At 49.7% G+C, this 21,860-nt stretch overlaps 1 protein-coding gene across 1 annotated transcript in view; it reads right to left on the bottom strand.

Annotated features, from left to right (window-relative positions):
* EIF4EBP1 (eukaryotic translation initiation factor 4E binding protein 1) overlaps nt 1–20,521 on the bottom strand; it is a 29,310-nt gene extending 8,789 nt beyond the window's left edge. The window contains exon 1 of the mRNA XM_032288236.1: nt 20,149–20,521. Coding sequence (XP_032144127.1) covers nt 20,149–20,293 — 145 coding nt within the window. The 5' untranslated portion in view covers nt 20,294–20,521. The remainder of the gene's footprint in view (nt 1–20,148) is intronic.
* Nucleotides 20,522–21,860: the final 1,339 nt, after the last annotated feature.

The following is a 21,860-nucleotide window of genomic DNA, read 5'->3' on the forward strand; positions in this document are numbered from 1 at the left end:
GTCCTATGGCTACTGCACTTACTTAAAAAATAAGAATTCCAGCCGGGCGCGGTGGCTCAAGCCTGTAATCCCAGCACTTTGGGAGGCCGAGGCGGGTGGATCACGAAGTCAAGAGTTTGAGACCATCCTGGTCAACATGGTGAAACCCCGTCTCTACTAAAAATACAAAAATTAGCTGGGCATGGTGACATGTGCCTGTAGTCCCAGCTACTTGGGAGGCTGAGGCAGGAGAATTGCTTGAATTCAGGAGGCAGAGGTTGCAGTGAGCCAAGACTGTGCCACTGCACTCCAGCCTGTCGCCTGGCGACAAAGTGAGACTCTGTCTCAAAAATAAATAAATAAATAAATAAAAACAAGAATTCCAATTTTACCTAATAAAATCAGAGTATTTGCTGGGTGCAGTGGCTCACACCTGTAATTCCAGCACTTTGGGAGGCTGAGGTGAGCGGATCGTAAGGCCAGGAGTTCAAGTCCAGCCTGGCCAACATGGTGACACCCCATCTCTACTAAAAATACAAAAACAATCAGCTGGGTGTGGTGGCATATACCTGTAATCCCAGCTATTCAGGGGGCTGAGGAAGGAGAATCACTTGAAGCCGGGTGGCAGATCTTGCAGCAAGCTAAGATTGTGCCGCTGCACTCCAGCCTGGATGACAGAGCAAGACTCCATCTCAAACAAACAAACAAACAAATAAATAAAAAAATAAAATCAGAGTATTTCAGTTGGAGAGGGGGCTGTGAGGAGTAAACAGCAGTGTTCAGAAAGTCAGCTGAAGGCCAGGTGAGGTGGCTCACATCTGCAAGCCCAGCACTCTGGGAGACTGAGGTGGGAGGATCGCTTGAGCCCAGGAGTTCAAGACCAGCCTGGGCAACATAGCAAGACCTGTATCTACAAATTTTCTCTCTCTCTTTTTTTTTTTTTTTTTTGAGACAGAGTCTCATTCTCTTGCCCAGGCTGGAGCGCAGTGGTGTGATCTTGGCTCACTGCAACCTCCTCCTTCTGGGTTCAAGCGATCTCCCTGCCTCAGTCTCCCTGCCTCCCTGCCTCAGTGGCCATGAGCCACTGCTCCCCACCTACGAAATTTTTTAAAAAAATTAGCCAGGAATGATGGCATGCGCTTGGAGTCCTAGCTACTCAAGAGGCTGAGGTGAGAGGACTGCTTGAGCTCAGGACATCGAGGATGCGGTAAGTGGTGATTGCACCATTGTACACCAGTCTGGGAGACAGAGCAAGAGCTGTCTCAAAAAAAAAAAAAAAAAAGACAAACTTCAAAGCCTTGGCTCAAGACACTGCTGCAGAGCCTCTTGGTGCTGGGCACACTTGGCCCATGTACAAGGTCAGGAAATAGAAACAGGGTGGGAGGCATGGATGCCAAGTTCCCCTCAGGGCTGCTGGCCAGGTGTGGTCTGACAGTCACCTCTGTGTATGTGTTCCGCAGGTGAAGTGGCATCACACCAGGGTGGCCTCCACATAAAACAAAACTCTTTAGCCAAAGGTAGGGGCTATGACTGGGCGCACTGACTCACATCTGTAAATCCCGACACTTTGGGAAGCCAAGGTTAGAGGATCACTTGAGGCTGGGAGTTCCAGACCAGCTTGGCCAACACAGCGAGACCTCATTTTTAAAAGCAAAACAGGCCGGGCGCAGTGGCTCACACCTGTAAATCCTAGCACTCTGGGAGGCTGAGGCAGGTGGATCACCTGAGGTCAGGAGTTCGAGACTAGCCTGGCCAACATGGTGAAATCCTGCCTCTACTAAAAATACAAAAATTAGCTGGGCGTGGCAGCACATACCCAATCCCAGCTACTTGGGAGGCTGATGCAGGAGAATGAATCACTTGAACCTGGGAGGTGGAGGTTGCAATGAGCCAAGATCATGCCATTGTACTCTGGCCTGGGAGATAGAGCGAGACTCCATCACACACAAAAAATAAATAAATAAAAGCAAAACAAAACCTCTTTAGCTGAGGTCCTGTTTCCTCAGTGAGCCTGTCTTGGACCCTTCTTTACATTGGGGTAAATGACCCACCTCCACTAGGCCACTACAAAGAATATGAAGTGCTTTTGAGGATCAAGGTGACTGCAACATGGCAGAGCCATGACATTTTTCTCCTACTCCTTATCTCAAAAGTCATGCCAAACACCAAGAATGAGAAGGACAAGCATGCTTTCCAACCTGGATGCAGGGAGAGCTCCAACTGTCACCCCAAATCACAACAGGTAAAGACAGAGGCAAGTGCACCCATGGTCAACAGTCTCACAGGGAGGAAGTGGGTGACACTGAAATGCAGGGAGGTGGAGGAGGAGCAAGTTCTCCATTTGCCCCGGAGAACCCCAGGAAGGTTCAGGAGTTAGGGACAGCATGGAATCTGGAGCTGGGGGCTGATAACAGGGAGACTGCTTGTAAGTCTGTATGGAAAATGGAAATCCCACGTTCTTAGCAGTGTCTGGCAGCTGCCCAGAGGCTTACTCTCTTGAGCAACCTTACCAGAGGGGTGCCAGATGTCCCTTACCCCGAGGAGGGGGGGTGACAGGGAATTTAAATTTGACCTCCTGAATGGTGAGCCTTAAACCCTCTCCTCTCCCCTGCTTCAGAATAAAGAGTGAAGATAAAGACCTCCAGAAACTGATTTTGGCACAGGGGTCCACAGTGAAAAAAACCGGCAAGGGCCAGGCACGGTGGCTCATGCCTTTAATCACAGCACTTTGGGAGGCTGAGGTGGGCAGATCATGAGGTAAGGAGTTTGAGGCCAGCCTGGCCAATATGGTGAAACCCCGTCTCTACTCAAAACACAAAAATTAGCCGGGTGCGGTGGTGTGTGCGCCTGTAGTCCCAGCTACTTGGGAGGCTGAGGCAGAAGAATTGCTTGAACCGGGAGGCTGACGTTGCAGTGAGCCAAGATTGCGCCACTGCACCCCAGCCTGGGCAACAGAGCAAGATTCTGCCTCAAAAAACAAACAAACACAAACAAGCAAGCAAACTAACAACTCTTATCTATCAAAAAAGTGATTCAGGCTGGGCATGGTGGCTCATGCCTGTAATCCCAGTGCTTTGGGAGGCTAAGGTGGGTGGATTACCTGAGGTCAGGAGTTCGAGACCAGCCTGGTCAACATGGCGAAACCTTGTCTTTACTAAAAATACAAAAATTAGTTGGGCGTGTTGGCGTGCACCCATAATTCCAGCTAGTTGGGAGGCTGAGGCAGGAAAACTGCTTGAACCTGGGAGGCAGATGTTGCAGTGAGCCGAGATTGGCCACTGCACTCCAGCCTGAGTGACACGGTAAGACTCTGTCTCAAAAACAAAAACAAAATCTACACTACACCTTCACTCTATGAACCATATTCAAGTATAGAGACTACTGCAGTCCAGGGACAAAAGTGTTAATCCTCACCCACAAATTTGCCAGTCTTTGCTCAATCCTTTTTCCTGAAAGTAGGTGTGCTGGTCTCATTTATTTACTCACTGAACCTTTACTTTGTCCCAGCACCGTGCCAGGTGCTAGGCATATAAAAAAGTCAGATGTAGTAAAAGCACCTAAATCTAAACCTTATCTAATTTAGTTGAGAAAGACCTGTAAATAAGTGATGACAGCCAAGCATGTGAAATCCACAGACAGCCCTAAGGGGAAACCACAGAGGGACACAAATCCCAAGCCCATCTTCCTGCTTCAGGCAGCCTGACCCTAAACCCTTGGCCCAGAGGAGTATCCATCTCACCCAGTTCTGAGGCACCCAAAGGGTGAGGGAGGTGAGCTAAGGCTGACCTCTATTGCCAACCTGGAGATGCAGAGCAGGGCAATCCAGAACCCTGCCTCCCAGCAGGGCAGGAGGAGAAGAGGGGAGCACTCCTGTCCTATGCCTCAAACCATCTGTGTAGCTGGGATCCAGCCTCTGTCGCGTGCTGAGGGTAGAGTTCAAGGTTTGGTCTTGAACTATCTGTGGGCAGTAACTGAGGCTCCTTCTATCAGAAAGCCTTTGGAAACCCAGCTCTGTCATTCCATTTACCAGCTCTCATGACTCTGGGCAAGTTATGACTTAAGGTCTTTGTGTCTCAGTTTCTGCTTCTGCAAGAATGGCAATGCCAATGATAGTCCCAACTTCATAGGGTTACCGTATGGATTTGAACAGTGGCTGACACAATGTAAGCCCCAGACAATTCTAGCTATTATCATATTTCACCATTTATTCAGTCTCATCCATACCAGGAACCAATTATCAGTCAAAGGGACAAATCATAGGACAGGTAAGCAACCCAGGACAGAGACTTGGAGGGGACAGGGTAAGGGCATCCTCCATCCTTTTTAGGTCCACGGAAACCAAGAACCATCATGAACTTCAGCATGTTTGCTAGGCAGTATCCTTTGGGATTTTAAACTCCAGATGTGCACTAAATATAGGAATAATACATATTTTTTTCAAGGCATGCTTTGTGGTGACAGCAGTTGGCTTTAGATGTATAAAGAAACAGAGGGGTTCGAGACCAGCATGGATAACAAAGGGCGATCCCATCTCTACAAAAGAAGTTAAAAATTAGCCAGGCATAGGCCAGGTGTGGTGGTTCATGCCTGTAATCCCAGCACTTTGGGAGGCCGAGGCAGGTGGATCACCTGAGGTCAGGAGTTTGAGACCAGCCTGATCAACGTGGTAAAACCCTATCTCTACTAAAAATACAAAAATTAGCTGGATGTGGTGGCACACGCCCATGATCCCAGGTACTTGGAAGGCTGAGGCAGGAGAATTGCTTGAACCTGGAAGGCAGATGTTGCAGTGAGCCAAGATCACACCATTGCACTCCAGCTTGGGTGACAGAACGAGACTTCATTTCAAAAAAAAAAAAAAATTAGCTGGGTATAGTGCTGCATTCCTGCAGTCCCAGCTACCTAGGAGGCTGAGGCAGGAGGATGGCTTGAACCAGAATCCAAGGCTGCAGCGAGCTACAGTTGTACCATTGCACAGTAGCCTGGGAGATAGAACAAGATCTGTCTCTAAAAATAAGTAAATAAATATTTTAATTAATTAATTATCATTATTATTATTTTTTGAGACAGGATCTTGCTCTGTTGCCCCAGCTGGCTTGTGATCTAGGCTCACTGCAACTTCTGCCTCCTGGGCTCAAGTGATCCTCTTGCCTCAGCCTCCCAAGTAGCTGGGCCTACAGGCATGTGCCACCATGACCAGCTAATTTATTTTTTGTAGACAAGGTTTTGTCATGCTGCCTTGGTTGGTTTTGAACTTGTGGGCTCAAGCAATCCACCCACCTTGGCCTCCCAAAGTTCTGGGATTACAATAAATAAAGCCACAGAGACATTCCCTTAGGTTTTAGTTTCCTTACTTGTAAAACAAGGGCACTATACTAGGCTCATTCAAACTATTTTGAAAGCACCAGGCATGTGCCATTTATTTTTAGGATCTCCTCGTTGGCAGGTACTCACTGTACAAATAGCACAGTGCTTGGAGGCAGGCATTCTGGACTCAAACCTGGGTTTGCCACATACCAGCCCCTGAACTGCAAGTTGCTCTTTCGTTCCTCAGCTTAAAAGGGAGGAAATCACAAAATCCAAACCTCAGAGGAGTACCATGAAGATTAAATAAAATAAAGAACATCAAAGTTCTTTGTATGAGAATACAGTGACACTCACATAATTGCTGTTAAAAAGAATATCACTTGGGAGAATGTATACAACCAGAGAAAGATGTCATAAGCCGGAACACGGAGCATTTTTTTGGAGCCCAAGGAGCACTGAAGTGCTGCATGATGAAGGCTTAGTTTTTTCTTTTTTTGAGACAGAGTCTTACTCTGTTGCCCAGACTGGAGTGTAGTGGCTTGATCTTGGCTCACTGCAAACTTCGACGCCCTAGTTCAAGTGATTCTCCTGCTTCAGCCTCCCGAGTAGCTGGGATTACAGGTGTGTGCCACCACGCCCAGCTACCTTTTGTATTTTTTGTAGAGACAGGTTTCACTCTGTTGGCCAGGATGGTCTCAATCTCTTGACCTCGTGATCTGCCCATTTTGGTCTCCCAAAGTGTTGGGATTATAGGCGTGGCACACAGCCAAGGCTTAGATCTTCAGGTGAGGTGCATACAGCAATCCTGGTTGCCATCCATCATCCCCTCTGGTCTGTGCTCACAGTGTGACGTGCTAGGTCTTAGTCCCCCTTAAACTGCCCGTGGAGGAGCCTCACCTTCCAGAAAAGGAAACTGAGACCCAGAAAAGCTGTCCCCTCACAGCCATCCAGAGTCCAACCTAACCCGCCTTGACTCCAATCCTAAATGCCTTCTACTGTTTAAAATCGGCAAGGCTGGCTAGGTGCAGTAGCTCATGCCTGCAATCACAGAGTTTTGGGAGGACAAGGCACATGGATTGCTTGAGGCCAGGAGTTTGAGACCAGCCTGGGCAATATAGTGAGATCCCCCATTGCTACCAAAAATTTTAAAAGTAGCCTGTCAAGATGGTGTGTGCCTATGGTCCCAGCTACTCCAGAGGCCAAGGCAGGAGGATCGCTTTAGCCCAGGAGTTCAAGGCTGCAGTGAGCTGGGATCATGCTACTGTACTCCAGCCTGGGTGACAAAGTGAGACCCTGTCTCTACAAAATAAAATAAAATTAGTAAGGCAGACCAGGCTACCAGCCCTTAGCTAACACTCTTGGCTGGAAAAATTAAGAGGTCCTAGACTTCTGGGTGCTTGTCAGAACACGATGTTCCCTGCCTTGAATGCTTCCCCCAGCCCTCCAGTGCCCATACTCCACAGCTAGACAGGGCTTCTGTAAACTGAGCCGCATATGTCCCTCACTTCCCCCTGGGGTTCCTTTGGCAGAAGCGTTCTTCCCCGGGATGGGGGGATGTGAGGCTTAGTGAGAGTACGAGGATGGAATTCCTAGAACTGCTGTTCCCATTCCAGGGAGAGGGACAGCATTTCACAACAGGGCTGGGGTGGGGGAGGTCCTAATGCTTGTGCTCAGTTCCAAGCCAACAGCCAGTCAGCAGAACACCCTGGACAATCTGAACTCCAGGTCTGGGCAGCAGCTCCCTGTTAACCTGGAGGTAAATACACCGACATGCCAGAATTTCCATCTGCCCTCCCTCCTCGTCACAGTCTGGGGAGGAATCGCATGTGTCTGGGCGGCTTTTCTGGCTGGATGGTTTATTTAACAAGCAGGACAGAACTGGCAGAGGGGGAAATCTTGGTGAAAGACACAGAGCATGCTCAGTCCAAGGCTTTTCTTTACCTCTGCCCCTCAACCATCCACCTCTGCAAAGAGAACCAAGACCCTACCATTTCTCAGGGACCAGGGGTTTATGAAGCTGCTGGATACCAGACAGGGACAATCGGCAGCCTCTCCCTCGAAGGCCCTGGCATGGAGGGAATAAGTCAGTTTCTTTGAAAATTGGCTTTGGGCCGGGTGCAGTGGCTCATGCCTGTAATCTCAGCACTTTGGGAGGCCAATGCAGGTGGATCATCTGAGGTCAGGAGTTCAAGACCAGCTTGGCCAACATAGTGAAACCCCGTCTTTACTAAAAATACAAAAATTAGCTGGGTGTGGTTGCACACGCCTGTGGTCACAGCTACTTAGGAGGCTGAGGCAAGAGAATCACTTGAACCCAGGAGGCGGAGGTTGCAGCGAGCCGAGTTTGTGCCACTGCACTCTAGCCCGGGCAACAGAGCAAGACTACGCCTCAAAAAAAAAAAAAAAAAAAAAAAAAAAAAAAGAAAATTGGCTTCAACAGAGACTTTCAGAACAAAATAGCTGAGCTCATTATTCTGATTGCTGGCCAACCTCCTCCCCTTCCTTTGTCTCCTCCCAAACGCTTCAAATGCACCCAGTGGTGAAACTGTTTCTGAAATTCATTACCATTAGGGAATGGTCTGAAATGTCTCCCATTACAAACAGCAGTGATTGCTGACCCAGTTGGAAAGCGGAATGGCCCTGTTATGAGCTGAATAGCTGAACAGCATCTCCCCCAAAAACTTTTTTTTCTTCAGATGGGGTCTCGCTCTGTCATCCAGGCTGGAGTGCAGTGGCATGATCTAAGTTCGCTGCAGCCTCCGCCTCCCAGGTTCTAGAGATTCTCCTGCTTTAGCCTCCTCCTGGTAGCTGGGATTACAGGCATGAGCCACCATGCGCAGCCTGCCCTCCAAACTCTTATGCTGAAGCCCAATTCCCAGTACCTCAGAATATAACTATATTTGGAGGGATGATTAAATTAAAATGAGTTTGTTAGGGTAGGGCCCCAATCAACTTTGACTGAGGTCATTATGAGAAGAGACTTGGATGCAGACAGAGGAAGGCCCATGTGCAGACACAGGGAGAAGATGGCCATCTGCAAGTCAAGGAGAAGGGCCTCAGAACCCAACCCTGCTGGCACTCTGATCTTGGACTTCCAGCCTCCAGAACTGGGAGATAATTTTTTTTTTTTTTTTTTTGAGACGGAGTTTTGTTCTGTCACCCAGGATGGAGTGCAACAGCATGGTCTTAGCTCACTGCAACCTCTGCCTTCTGGGTTCAAGCTAGTCTCCTGACTCAGCCTCCCAGGTAGCTGGGACTACAGGCACACGCCACCACACCCAGCTAATGTTTATATTTTTTAGTAGAGATCGGATTTCACTATATTGGCCAGGCTAGTCTCAAACTCCTGACCTTGTGATTCGCCCGCCTCGGCCTCCCAAAGTGCTGAGATTACAGCCCAGCCTCATTTTGTTTAAACCATCCAGTCTTTGGTATTTTGTTATAGCAGCCATAGTAAACTAACACAGGCCCACTTTATCCTTGCGTTCAGAAGGGCAGAATAGAGAAATCTGTTTACACCACACACACACACACACTCTTTAAGGCAAGAGACTTCCACACTGTTAACCCGACTACACCCTCTGCTGTTCTCATTCCTGCCTGGTTTTGTACTGCTGGGCACAGATACGTAAGTCCATCCTATTGCAAGAACTCCAGAAAATTAAGGATGTTCATATGGGAGTGCTGGATAGGGCAGGGCAGGTATGGGCTCCTCTGAGGCATGTTCCCAAAGCCTGGCCTGCAGGACACTTGGAGAGGGAAGAGGAGATGGTTTGGGTGGTGGCTTGCAATGAAGGCACGACACAGAGAGGAATTTATTGCTTTGTGGTCCAGCATCATGGCCACCTGTGTGGTTTGCTTTTTTGCTTTTCTTTCTGAGATAGGGTCTCACTCTGTCACACAGGCTAGAGTGCAGTAGCATGATCATAGCTCACTCTAACCTCAAATTCCTGGGCTCCGGCGATCCTCCTGCCTCAGCTTCCCAAGTAGCTAGGACTACAGGTACATGCCACTACGCCTGGCTAGTTTGTAAATTTTTTTGTAAAGACAGGGTCTCACTATGTTGGCCAAGCTGGTCTTGAACTCCTGGCCTCACACAATCCACCCGCCTTGGCCTCACAGTGCTGGGATTACAGGCATGAGCTACTGTACCCGACCCTGTATGGTTTGCTTTGTGGAGCTGAATGTAAGGCCTTGAAGACAGAGTATGGGATCTATGATTCAGTACCTTCAGGAAGGTGTCCTTTGTTCTTAAACTAACCCTGATTCACAGGGTTGTGATTCCAGTCAGCTTCCACACCTAGTCCTGGCTGTGCTGGCCACACATCAGGACGGGCGTAAGTTCCCTCCAAGGCCCTGGCTTTTGTGGAAGATTATTCGAAAATGTGGCTCCTACAACTCCTCCATTCCTGTTCGTGCATGTAAATTCTCTCATTAAAAGGCATATATTTCCTGCCAGGCGTGGTGGCTCACACCTGTAATCCCAGTGCTTTGAGAGGCCAAGGCAGGCAGATCACCTGAGGTTAGAAGTTCAAGACCAGCCTGGCCAACATGGTGAGACCCCATCTCTTCTAAAAATACAGAAATTAGCCGGGCATGGTGGCAGGCACCGGTAGTCCCAGCTACTTGGGAGGCTGAAGCAAGAGAAGCACTTGAACGTGGGAGGTGGAGGTTGTAGTTAGCTGAGATCATGCCACTGCGCTCTGGCCTGGGGGACAGAGTGAGACTCTGTCTCAAACAAACAGACAAAAAAGGCCAGTCATGGTGGCTCACATCTGTAATCCCAGCACTTTGGGAGGCTAAGGCGGGTGGATCACCTGAGCTCAGGAGCTCAAGACCAGCATGGGCAATGTAGTAAAACCCTGTCTCTACTAAAAATACACAAATTAGCCGACTCACGCCTGTAATCCCAGCACTTTGGGAGGCTGCAGTGGACGAATTAGACCAATGGATCAATCCCCGATCCATTAGACCAGCCTGGCCAACATGGTGAAACCCTGTCTCTACTAAAAATTCAAAAAAATTAGCTAGGCGTGGTGGTGGGCACCGGTATTCCAGCTACTGGGAGGTTAAGGCAGGAGAATTGCTTGAACCCAGGAGGCGGAGGTTGCAGTGAGCCAAGATCGCGCCACAGCACTCCATCCTGGTGGCAGAGTGAGACCCCTCTTAAAAAAAAAAAAAAAAAATTAGCTGGGCGTGGTGGTGCAGGCTTGTGATCCCAGCTACTTGGAAGCCTGAGGCAAGAGAATCACCAGAACCTGGAAGGCAGAGGTTTCCGTGAGCCGAGATCCGGCCACGACACTCCAGACTGGGCAACAGAGGAAGACTCCATCTCAAAAAAAAAAGGCATTTACTTCCTGTTTCCCTGAATCTGGGCTGGCCCTGTGACTTGCTTTGACTGACAGAATACTTGGTAAGTGATGTTACGGGACTTCTGAGCCTAGGCCTTAAGTGGCCTTGGAAACTACCATGTAAATAGAATTGAAGCTAGACTACTGAGTGATCAGAATGTTGAGAGACCAAGAGGATAGAGCGAACTCTCAGGCTTCTGGCTGTCCCCAGCAGTGGCCCAGGTATGTGGATGAGACCATCTTGGAGCTTCCACCCTGGGACAATCCAGCTGTCAACAGTGTGCAGTCATATGAGTAAGCTCAGGCAAGATCTGCAAAGAACCCAACCAGCCCAAAGGATAGTGAGAAATGACAAATAGCTGCTGTTTAGTTACTGTTTGGGGATGGCTTCTTATACAGCAATAGCTAACTGATACAACCATTTTCACGAAGTGTCCCTGGGCGGAGAAGAAACCCTGATCCTCTGAGCCTAGTATCTGAGCTCTGTTCATGAGCTTTCATGGGTATAACAGTTAGATTATAAGGAGCCCTTTGCTGCCCATGCCCTTGAGCGCCCAAATGCCAGTGGGCAGAAGTTCTCTACTCTTGTCTTGTCAGCAATGCTGGATGCAAACAGATAAATAAAGATCATCAGTCCCAGAGTCTGAGACCCTGGCCCCAATACTGATTTGTTCAGTATAAGAAAAAGTCACAGGTACATTGGCTCACATCTGTAATCCCAATGCTTTGTGAGGTTGAGGCTGAAGGATTGCTTGAGGCCAGGAGTTCAAGACCAGCTTGGGCAACAGAGATCTTATCTCTACAAAAAATAAAAATTAGCCAGGTGTGGTAGCGTGTGCCTGTGGTCCTACCTACTCGGGAAGTTGAGGCAGGAAGATTTCTTGAGCCCAGGAGCTCAAAGTTACAGTGAGTGGTGATCGTGCCACTGCATGCCAGCCCATAGGCACTCCAGCCTGGGCCACAGAGGGGAGACCCTATCTGCAAAAAGTTAAAAAAGAAAAGAAAAGAACGAAAATAAAAAGTATATATCCACTCCCTGTTCAGTAATATCATCAATACTGTTATCTGTAATACAAATGTTCCTTGACTTACACTGAAGTATGTCCCAATAAATCCAGCATACGTAGAAAATATCAGGGCCAGGTGCGGTGGCTCATACCTATAATCCCAGCACTTTGGGAGGGTGAGGCGGGCAGATCACTCGAGGTCAGGAGTTCAAGATCAGCCTGGCCAACATGGTGAAAACCCACCTATGCTAAAAATACAAAATTAGCCGGGTATGGTGGCACATGCCTGTAATCTCAGCTATTTGGGAGGCCGAGGCAGGAGAATCGCTTGAACCTGGGAAGTGGAGGCTGCAGTGAGCAGAGATTGCACCACTGCACTCCAGCTTGGGACAGAATGAGACTCTGTCTCAAAAAAAAAAAAAGCATTTAGTATACCTAACCTACTGAACATCATAGCTTAGCCTTCCCTACCTTAAATGTGCTCAGAACACTTACACTAGCCTGCAGTTGGGCAAAATCATCTAGTAACACAGCACACTAGACTCTAGTCTTGCACCACACATAAAATACAGTAACACTGGCCAGGCGAGGTGGCTCATGCCTGTAATCCCAGCACTTTGGGAGGCTGAGGTGGGCAGATCACCTGAGGTCGGGAGTTCGAGACCAGCCTGACGAACATGGAGAAACCCTGTCTCTACAAAATTAGCCGGGCGTGGTGGCACATGGCTGTAATCCCAGCTATTTGGGAGGCTGAGGCAGGAGAATTGCTTGAACCTGGGAGGTGAAGGTTGCAGCGATTGTGCCATTGCACTCCAGCCTGGGCAACAAGAGTGAAACTCCGTCTCAAAAAAAAAAAAAAATATATATGCTAACACTAACAATAGCTGTTGAGGTTAAAAAAAAGAAAAAGAAATCTCGAAATGTTTTAAGGAAGTTAACGGACTTGTATTGGGCCTCATTCAAAGCCATCTAGGGCTACATGTGGCCCGAGGGCCTCAGGTTGGACAAACTTGTGATTGGCCGTTTGTCCTCACGTTTGCAGGGCTGAATGGGAGCTGCAGCTCACTGTCCCTGCTGAGTGTCTCGAGAGTATATACCTCATATTGCTGGCCCAGAAACAGATCAAAATTCAAAATCCAATGTACAATTTCTAGGCCAGGTGTGGTGGCGCACACCTGTAGCCCCAGCTACTTGGGAGGCTGAGGTGGGAGGATTGCTTGAGCCTGAGAGGCAGGGGTCGCAGTGAGCCGAGATCATGCCGCTGCACTCTAGCATGGGTAACAGAATGAGAGTCTTGTCTCAAAAACGATTTTAAAAAGTACAATTCCTACTGAATGCATATCATTTTCACACCATTGTAAAGTCAAAAATCATAGTCACACCATCATAAGTGGGGACCATCTGTATGAGGATAAGTAGGAAGGTTCAAAGAAAGTTATTCTCTGGCTGGTCCAGTGGCTCATGCCTGTAATCCCAGTGCTTTGGGAGGCCGAGGTGGTGGATCACTTGAGTCCAGGAGCTCCAGGCGAGCCTGGGCAACGTGGCAAAACTCTGTCTCTACTAAAAATCTAAAGATTAGCCAGGCGTGGCAGCGTGTGCTTATAGTCCCAGCTATTGGGGAGGCTCAGGCAAGAGAATCACCTGAGCTCGGGGGTCAAGGCTGCAGTAAGCCATGATCATGCCACTGCCCTGCAACTCGCAACAAAAAACAAACAAAAAAACCGACCTTGTCTCAAAAAACAAACAAACAGACAGCAACAACATCAAAACAGAGAAAGTTACTTTCTGCCCCTGGGACATTCTGAGATAAACACTTATACCCTGCAACTGAAAGGACAGAAAAGGAAATTTACACATCATCATTAAGCCAGTGGAGACCCAGGCCTGATGGTAAGAAAACTAGGCTATCCTGAGAGGAACACTTTCATTCTAGTCTTCTTTCCAACTCTTCACTTTCCAAATACTAGACCTGGCATTAGGTCATGTGGATATAAAGATGAGTAAGACTGCCTGAAAAAATTTCCTGGCTAACTTACGGAACAAACACGTAAACAAATGCGTGTGATTCATTTGCCGTGAATCACAATGAAGAGAGACCCTAGGCATGGGTCTAAGTCAGACCAGAAAGAAACAGGTTTTTCATGGGTTTGTTGGCACAGGCAAGAATTTATGTGCATATAAGTGAATATTTTTATTTAAAAACTCACCTAAGAAAGCAATGTTCCTTTTTTTCAGTATTGCTGTGCCTTCTCAGGCCAGGCGCGCTGGCGCCTGCTGATAATCCCAGAATTTTGGGAGGCCAAGGCGGGTGGATTAGCTCACAAGTTTGAGACCAGCGTGGGCAACATGGCGAAACCCCATCTCTACCAAAAAATACAAAAAAATTAGCCGGGCATGGTAGTGCACGCCTGTAGTCCCAGCTACTTGGGAGGCTGAGATGGGAGGATCACTGAAGCCCGGAAGGTCGAAGCTGCTACTGCACTCCAGCCTGACTGACAAAGCAAGACCCTGTCTCAAAACCAAAACCAAAACCAAAACAACAAAAAAACCCAGAAACTGTTGCCGTGCCTTCCTAACTCATCTTCCAGAACATTAAAATAAAGGTTCATATGAGAAAATGCCTCACTACTTTATGCCAATGGATAAATATGGCACTGCTCTGCCAACTTTTTCCCAAAATTTGGTAATTGAAGGGCTTTTTTTGCTCTTTTAGGAAGAAAAATAAAAATCAAACTCTCCCCCTTTTTTTTTTTTGAGACAAAATTTCACTCTTGTCACCCAGGCTGGAGTACAATGGCATGATCTCGACTCACTGCAACCTCCGCCTGCCATGTTCAAGTGACTCTCGTGCCTCCGCCTCCTGAGTAGGTGGGATTACAGGCTCCTGCCGCCAGGCCTGGCTATTTTTTTTTTTTTTTTTGTATTTTTAGTAGAGACAGGGTTTTACCATGTTGGCCAAGGTGGTCTCAAACTCCTGACCTCAGGTGATCTGTCTGCCTCGGCCTCCCAAAGTGCTGGGATTACAGGTGTAAGCCACCGCACCTGGCCTCTCCTTTCAAATAATAAAGAACTAGAGGGCCAGGCATGGTGGCTCATGGCTATAGTCCTAGCACTTTGGGAGGCTGAATTGCTTTGAACCCAGGAGGCAGAGGTTGCAGTGAGCCAAGATCATGCCATTAAAGGCTGGGCATGGTGGCTCACGCCTATAATCCCAACACGTTGGGAGGCCGAGGTAGGCGGATCATTAGGTCAGGAGATTGAGACCATTCTGGCCAACATGGTGAAACCCTGTCTTTACTAAAATACAAAAAATTCGCCGGGCATGGTGGCACACGCCTGTAATCCCAGCTACTTGGGAGGCGGAGGCAGGGGAATAGCTCGAACCTGGGAAGTGGAGGTTGCAGTAAGTCAAGATCATGCCACTGCACTCCAGCCTGGCAACAGAGCAAGACTCTATCTCAAAAAAAAAAAAAAAAAAAAAAAAACAAAGCAAAACATGATCACACCATTGTACTCCAGCCTGGGTGACAGAGCAAGACTCTGTCTCGAGGAAAAAAAACAATTATCTGGGCATGGTGGTATGTGCCTGTCATCCCAGCCACCCCAGAGGCTGAGGCAGGAGAATCGACCTGAACCTGGGAGGTGGAGGCTGCAGTGAGCTAAGATCATGCTACTGCACTCTAGCCTGGGCAACAGAGTGAGACTCTGCCTCAAAAACAAAATAAAATAAAATAGTAAGGCCAGAGACGGTGACTCATGCCTGTAATCCCAAAACTTTGGGAGGTCGAGGCGGGTGGATCACCTGAGGTCAGGAGTTGGAGACCAGCCTGACTAACATGGTAAACCCTTGTCTCTAATAAAAATACAAAAAGAGGCCGGGCGCAGTGGCTCAAGCCTGTAATCCCAGCACTTTGGGAGGCCGAGGCGGGTGGATCACGAGGTCAAGAGATCGAGACCATCCTGGTTAACATGGTGAAACCCCGTCTCTACTAAAAATACAAAAAAGAAATTAGCTGGGCATGGTGGTGCGTGCCTGTAATCCCAGCTACTCAGGAGGCTGAGGCAGGAGAATTGCCTGAACCCAGGAGGCGGAGGTTGCGGTGAGCCGAGATCGCGCCATTGCACTCCAGCCTGGGTGACGTGAGTGAAACTCCGTCTCAAAAAAAAAAAAAAAAATACAAAAAGTAGCTGGGTGTGGTGTATATGCCTGTAATCCCAGCTGGCCAGGAGGCTGAGGCAGGAGAATCATTTGAACCCAGGAGGCATAGGTTACAGTGACCAAGATCGTGGCACTGCACTCCAGCCTGGGCAACAAGAGTAAAACTCCATCTAAAAATAAACAAACGACAACAACAAAAAACAAGGAGTCTGGGCATTGGAGGGAGTTTGGGATGCTCTACACCAGGAACCCCCCACCAAATGTTTAATTAGGGACACAGTGTGGAATCCTTCCAACACTTAAAAAAATTTTTATTTATTTAATTTATACAGACAGAGTCTCACTATGTTATTCAGGTTCAAACTCCTGGCCTCATGTAATGCTCCTGCTTCAGCCTTCCTAGGAGCTGGGATTACAGGAGCGAGCCACTGCACCCAGCTCCTTCAAACACTTTAAAAGGAAGCTCAGGTCAATGTGAGAAGAGGGCCCATTGTTTCTCCCTCACTGCATTAATGTCCAAGCTCTTTTAACCCATCCTTAATAACTTCTTCCCTCTATGTCACTAAGGCCTCAGGACATGGGCTGTGCTGTGGCTTCGGTGCCCAGTGTACGTCCCCCTCTTCCCAGCACTGTTTCATGTCCAAAGACCTGGGAGCTGTTCCAAGGTAAGCTTCCTGGGCACAGACCTTGTTTGCTTAACCAAACAGGGTGACATTAACACCTGCAGCCCTACCTGCTCACCTCTGATTCACCCTATCCAGGCACAGGTCTTAGGCAGGACTGCCATCCAAGCCTGTTTGTAGGCTTCGGCAGCAAAGAGGCAACATGGAGCTGGGAATGTGGAGATTGATGGGGGGGTTGCTTTCCGACCCACTCAAAGGTTCTGCTGGCCAATGGGCAGTTTATGGTATTGCTGGATATTTCCAAGACTCCACAGACTCAAATATTTATACATGACACTCCCTTTGGCAAAATTCTCTTAAATACTCCGGACAGCTAACCTCAGAGCAGGGCCTCAGTGTGCAAATGGTTAATGACCATGAAAAGCACACTGGTGGCCAGGTGAGGTGCCTGTAATTCCAGCAGTTTGGGAGGCTGAGGTGGGAGGATTGCTTGAGTCCAGGAATTTGAGACCAGCCTGAACAACACAGAGAGATCCCACCTCTACAAAAAAATTAAAAAATTAGCAGGGCATGATGGCAAGTGCCAATAGTCCCAGCTACTTGCAAGGCTGAGGCAGGAGGATCACTTGAGCCCAGGAGCTTGAGACTGCAATGAGCTATGATCATGCCACTGTACTCTAGCCTGGGTGACAGGGTAAGAACTTATCTCAGGTTTAAAAAACAATCAAACAAAAAAAACGGAAAGCAAACTGGAGTTATAGGAATGGGGATAGTTCAATCCAACTCCTGCTTCTTTCCCTCCAGGGACAATCATTTGAGGGCTATTCCCAGCAGGAGTGACTGGTGGGCATTTACTCCATTGGTTATTCCTGAGAAGCTGACAGTCCCTCTAAGTAAGCAGGTGCAGACACTCTATCAAAAGCCTGGCTTTCCACACCATGATTTAGAGACAGATGCTGAACCCAACTTCAAAATTTCTCTCAAATGGAACCATCCTTTTTTTTTTCCAGACTCCAGAGATCTGAAAGGTAAGGGAAGTTATGTTCCACTAATTCCTGAGTGCTCAGAGTGTGGTATGTGCACCAATCACTGAGAGCTAGTTAGAAATGCTGATCTAGGCTGGGCATGGTGACTCACGCCTGTAATCCCAGCATTTGGGAGGCAGAGGCGGGCAGATCACTTGAGGTCAGGAGTTGGAGACCAGCCTGCCCAACATGGTGAAACACCCGTCTCTACCAAAAAATATAAAAATTAGCCGGCTGTGGGTGCCTGTTGTCCCAGGTATTAGGGAGGCTGAGGTGGGAGGATCGCTTAAACCCAGGAGGTGGAGGTTGCTGTGAGCCAAGATCGCACCAGTCTGGGTGACAGACGAGGTCCTGTCTCAAAAAAAAAAAAAAAAAAAAAAAAAAGGAAGAAAGAAAGAAAAGAAATGCTGAAGCTAGTCCCTACCCCCACCTACAGAATCAGAATATGCCTTAAATGAAGACCCCAGTTATCCTCATGCACCTGGAAAAGAGGCAGTATTCTGCTCTGGAGCCAAAGGGTCCCAGGATGTGACCGTTTCAGCTTCTCTGCCCTGGCAGAAGTGGGCTAAGGTGGGCTTTGGAAGAAGAGTCCACACCTTGGCTAATCGAGGCTGACCAGGCTTGCTTGACTTTAGCAGAAGTAAGCCGGATTTCCCTGGCTTAGGGACTGTGAGCTGTACCTGCTCCACAGGACACCCCAGAGAGTGAGCTGGCTTTAGGTTCCTGGCACTGCTAGCTTCTTCCAGTAATCTCAGAAACATATGCTATGCCCCAATGCAGAAGCCCCTTCTCCCCTCCCGCTACTGCTAAAGACCTTCAAAGGGAGTGGGATTTGCTGTGGTCTGTCTGCCCCCTGACTACTCCCCACTTCCCAATCCAAAGTGAAAAGTGGATTCAAAGTTCCTATATTTTACATTTATTATTTATTTTAGAAATAAAGTCTGCAGTGGTCAATTATAGCTCACTACAGCCTCCAACTCCTGGCCTCAAGCCATCCTCTGGCCTCAGCCTCTGGAGTAGCTAGGACAACATTCTTTCTGTTGTTTGTTTTTTTTGTAGAGATGGAGTCTCACTACGTTGCCCAGGCTGGTCTTGAACTCCTGGCCTCAAGCAATTCTCCTGCGTTGGCTCCCCAAAATGCTGGGATTACAGGCATGAATCGGTACCTCGGCCAGAAGTGCCTATAAACAGTATCTCTGGCTTCCAATTTGACCCCAAGAATCCAGCAACAAATGGTGCAAAGGGGCTCCCTGAGCCTTCAGGCCAGCCTCAGGGCCCACCCTGAACAAATCCAGCAGACACTTACCCCCTCAGTTGAAAGAACTCCAAAAGTGTCGGGAATTGGCCTGGTAGACCATTGTGACAGAGACAAAGGAGAACAGCATGGACTACAAAAGACCCAGCAAGGGAAAGAGGATGAGTCGGGAGTGGCAACAAGAGCCCCTGCGAGCTTCTCCTCGGATCATTTCTAACAGAAGAAGAAGCATTCCTCCCTTCTCTGCCTGATTGCTATTTCTTGCCGAATCTGGGAAAACGGTGTGACAATGGGCAACAGACACGTGTTCCAGCTCTGAGGCCTCAGTACCGGGCTCTGTAGAACAAGGCGGCAGAGTTGGACAAGATCCCTAACCGTTCTAACAGTGTACGATTTGGATCAAACGGCAGAGGACCTCGGATCCGGCCATGCTTGCTGCCGATGGGGCAGAATCTGCCTGAGAAAATAAGCATGTGGCCCCCACCGCCACCGAGCCAAGCGCCGGGATCTGTCGCGTTTTCCAGTAGTTCGGAAAGCAGCGTGGAGGAGGATGGAGGGAGAGGAGCAAAAGGAGTGGGGGCAGTGAGAGGATGGGACCGGAGTGGCGAGCCACGAGGATTTATTTCATCATGCAAACAGGAGCGTAGGTTTCATCAGCGCCTGTGCGCTGGGGCTCCGGGGCTGGGAGGGAATGCCAGGTTCCCGAGGGCAGCCCGAGGCTGTCCACCCCACCCGTGCCAGCTCAGCTTCCTCTTCCTCATCCTCTCCCAGGGAGGTCACACGGTACCTCCTCCTCCCCTCGGACAGAAGAACGTGCTTTTCTGCACAGCCCGGCCCGTGGCGCCAGGCCAGTCCGCGGAGATCCCGCTCGCATAAATGGGGAACGTGCCACAGGTGCCCGGGAGGCGCTGCTGGAGCAGGGGAGCACCCCCAGACCCAAACCTCCGTCAGAGAGCGAGTGTCCAAGGCAAAACTAGGGGTGCCTTGGGAAAAAACAGGGCCCTGTAGGACTCATTTATCCCAACAGATAAATAATAAATTTATCCCAACTCATCCCATAAAAACACCAGGCTGGGCCTTTCCTGGATGGTGGGCCACACTGACCCCGCCCTATCCCGCCTGGGGAGCGCCCCCAACATCCACAAGGGGCAGCACAGCTCGGCATGTGGCCGTCCTGGAGGCGTGCTTGTTAGTTAGGTGTCAGCTGTCTGACACCTAACAGAAAGAGGAAACGAACGGGGCAGTTTGCAGCTCGGGTCTGGACGACGCACTCGGAGGGCAGCCGGGCGGCCACTTCCATGACCCTCGCTGTCTCCCCGACGCCCCTTCTAGTTCTTTCCAGCCACGACGCCCTTGAGCCTGGACACCCGGTCCGACCAGCGATTCCCAATCCTCCCGCCCGCCCGGGAGCCAGCACGCGGCGTCCCCGAGCCCTAGCCTACCTCCTGGGGTGGTGCTGAAGAGCGTGCCGCCGGGGGTCGTGCTGTAGTCGCCGGGCGGGAGCTGCACGCCGTCGCCGAGCACCACCCGGCGAGTGGCGGGGATGGCCCGGCTTGGGGTCTGGCTGCAGCTGCTGCCCCCGGACATGGTCTCCTGTGCGCTGCACCCGCGAACCTCTCCCGGCCCTCCCGCGCCTGCAGCCTCGCTCCGCCTCGCCCCGTCCCGCCCCGCCGCAGGACGCCCCTTCCGCCTCTCCAGACCCACGCCCCTGGGATTTGTAGTCCGCGCCGCAGCCCCACCCAGCTCCAGGCCGCTGCTTGCACGTGGGTTCTCCCGCCGCCGCTAGATCCACGCCCTCCTACTCACGGACTCCTCCACACCGCCCCCCAGCGACTGCTTCTCCGCTCTCGGGTCCCTTGGCGCCACTCTGGCAGGGACGCGGGTGGGGTGGCGGGCGGGATAGCTCACCTATGTTAATCCTTGGCTGGGTTGGGGGTGGCGACTCAGGACCGTGCGAAGATCCGAGCTGACCCGGCCCGCTGCAGAAAGGCCCGGTTTCTGCATTAAGACTTCAGGCCCGGTGTACCCTTCGGCACCCCCTGTTCGCTGCCTCAGTTCCTCATTTGAGAAAGTGGGATTGACTGGTCATGCTCACCCCACCTCAATTTCTTGACCTTGATGGGGGTGGGTGTGGAGGGGCTAACAATTCCGTTCCTGGCCTTTAGAGAGGAAGAGAAGGGGTGGGAGGAGGAGTGAACCAACCAGCAGCGTCCTGAGAGCTAAATTTAGAGTAGGGGGCGGCGGGGAGGGAGGACGCGTAGGGGAGGAGTAATAGTTTGTCAAAGAGATTTCCCGATAGCCCCTGAATTGGGTCCAATGCCCACCCCACTGCCTGAGGTTTAGTAGGTACTTCTTGGATGGATGGATGGATGTTTCGTAGGTACTCCTTGAAGGATGGATGGATGGATGCATGCATGCATGCATGCATGTATTTATGCATGGATGATGTTCAAGGGGAGAGAGAAAAATGCAAGAGGGACCGAGGATGGAAAAACTTGTTGGGTTTGAGAAGTTCCTATCATTGTGTGCACATGTTGTGGGGAAGAGGGTGAAGAAGAGAGGGCGGTTCGAAAGGGAAATTGGGTGGTGCACCTGTAATCGCAGCTGCTTAGGAAGCTGAGGTTGGAGGACTGCTTGAGCCCAGAAGCTGGAGGCTCCAGTGTGCTGTGATCACACCACTACACCCCACCTCGGACAGAGACCTTATCTCTAAAACATACGTAATAATTTTTCAAAAAGGAAATTGGGATCAGGTCGTTGAGTTTTTCAAATCATGCCAAACTGCTTGGACGTTGTCTTAGAGAGGCAGGAGATATCAGAGCTCTTTTAAGCGGGGCCGGGGGCGGGAGGGGGTGGCGGATGACATGATTAGAATTGTTTTTTAGAAAGATAACTAGTAGCCAGTGGAGTTTTGGGATGGGCCAAGGAGGGCAAGGTCCGAGATGGGGAGACCTGTTGAGTTTGGTCTCACTTTTTTTTTTTTTTTTTTTTTTTGAGACGGAGTCTTGCTCTGTTGCCCAGGCTGGAGTGCAGTGGTACAATCTCGGCTCACTGCAACCTCTGCCTCCTGGGTTCAAGTGATTCTCCTGCCTCAGCCTCCTGAGTAACTGGGACTACCAGCGCCTGCCACCATGCCCAGCTAATTTTTTGTATT

Source organism: Sapajus apella, unplaced genomic scaffold (genome assembly GCF_009761245.1).
Source record: "Sapajus apella isolate SASKATOON/1434 unplaced genomic scaffold, GSC_monkey_1.0 scaffold21, whole genome shotgun sequence".
NCBI classification, from domain to species: domain Eukaryota; kingdom Metazoa; phylum Chordata; class Mammalia; order Primates; family Cebidae; genus Sapajus; species Sapajus apella.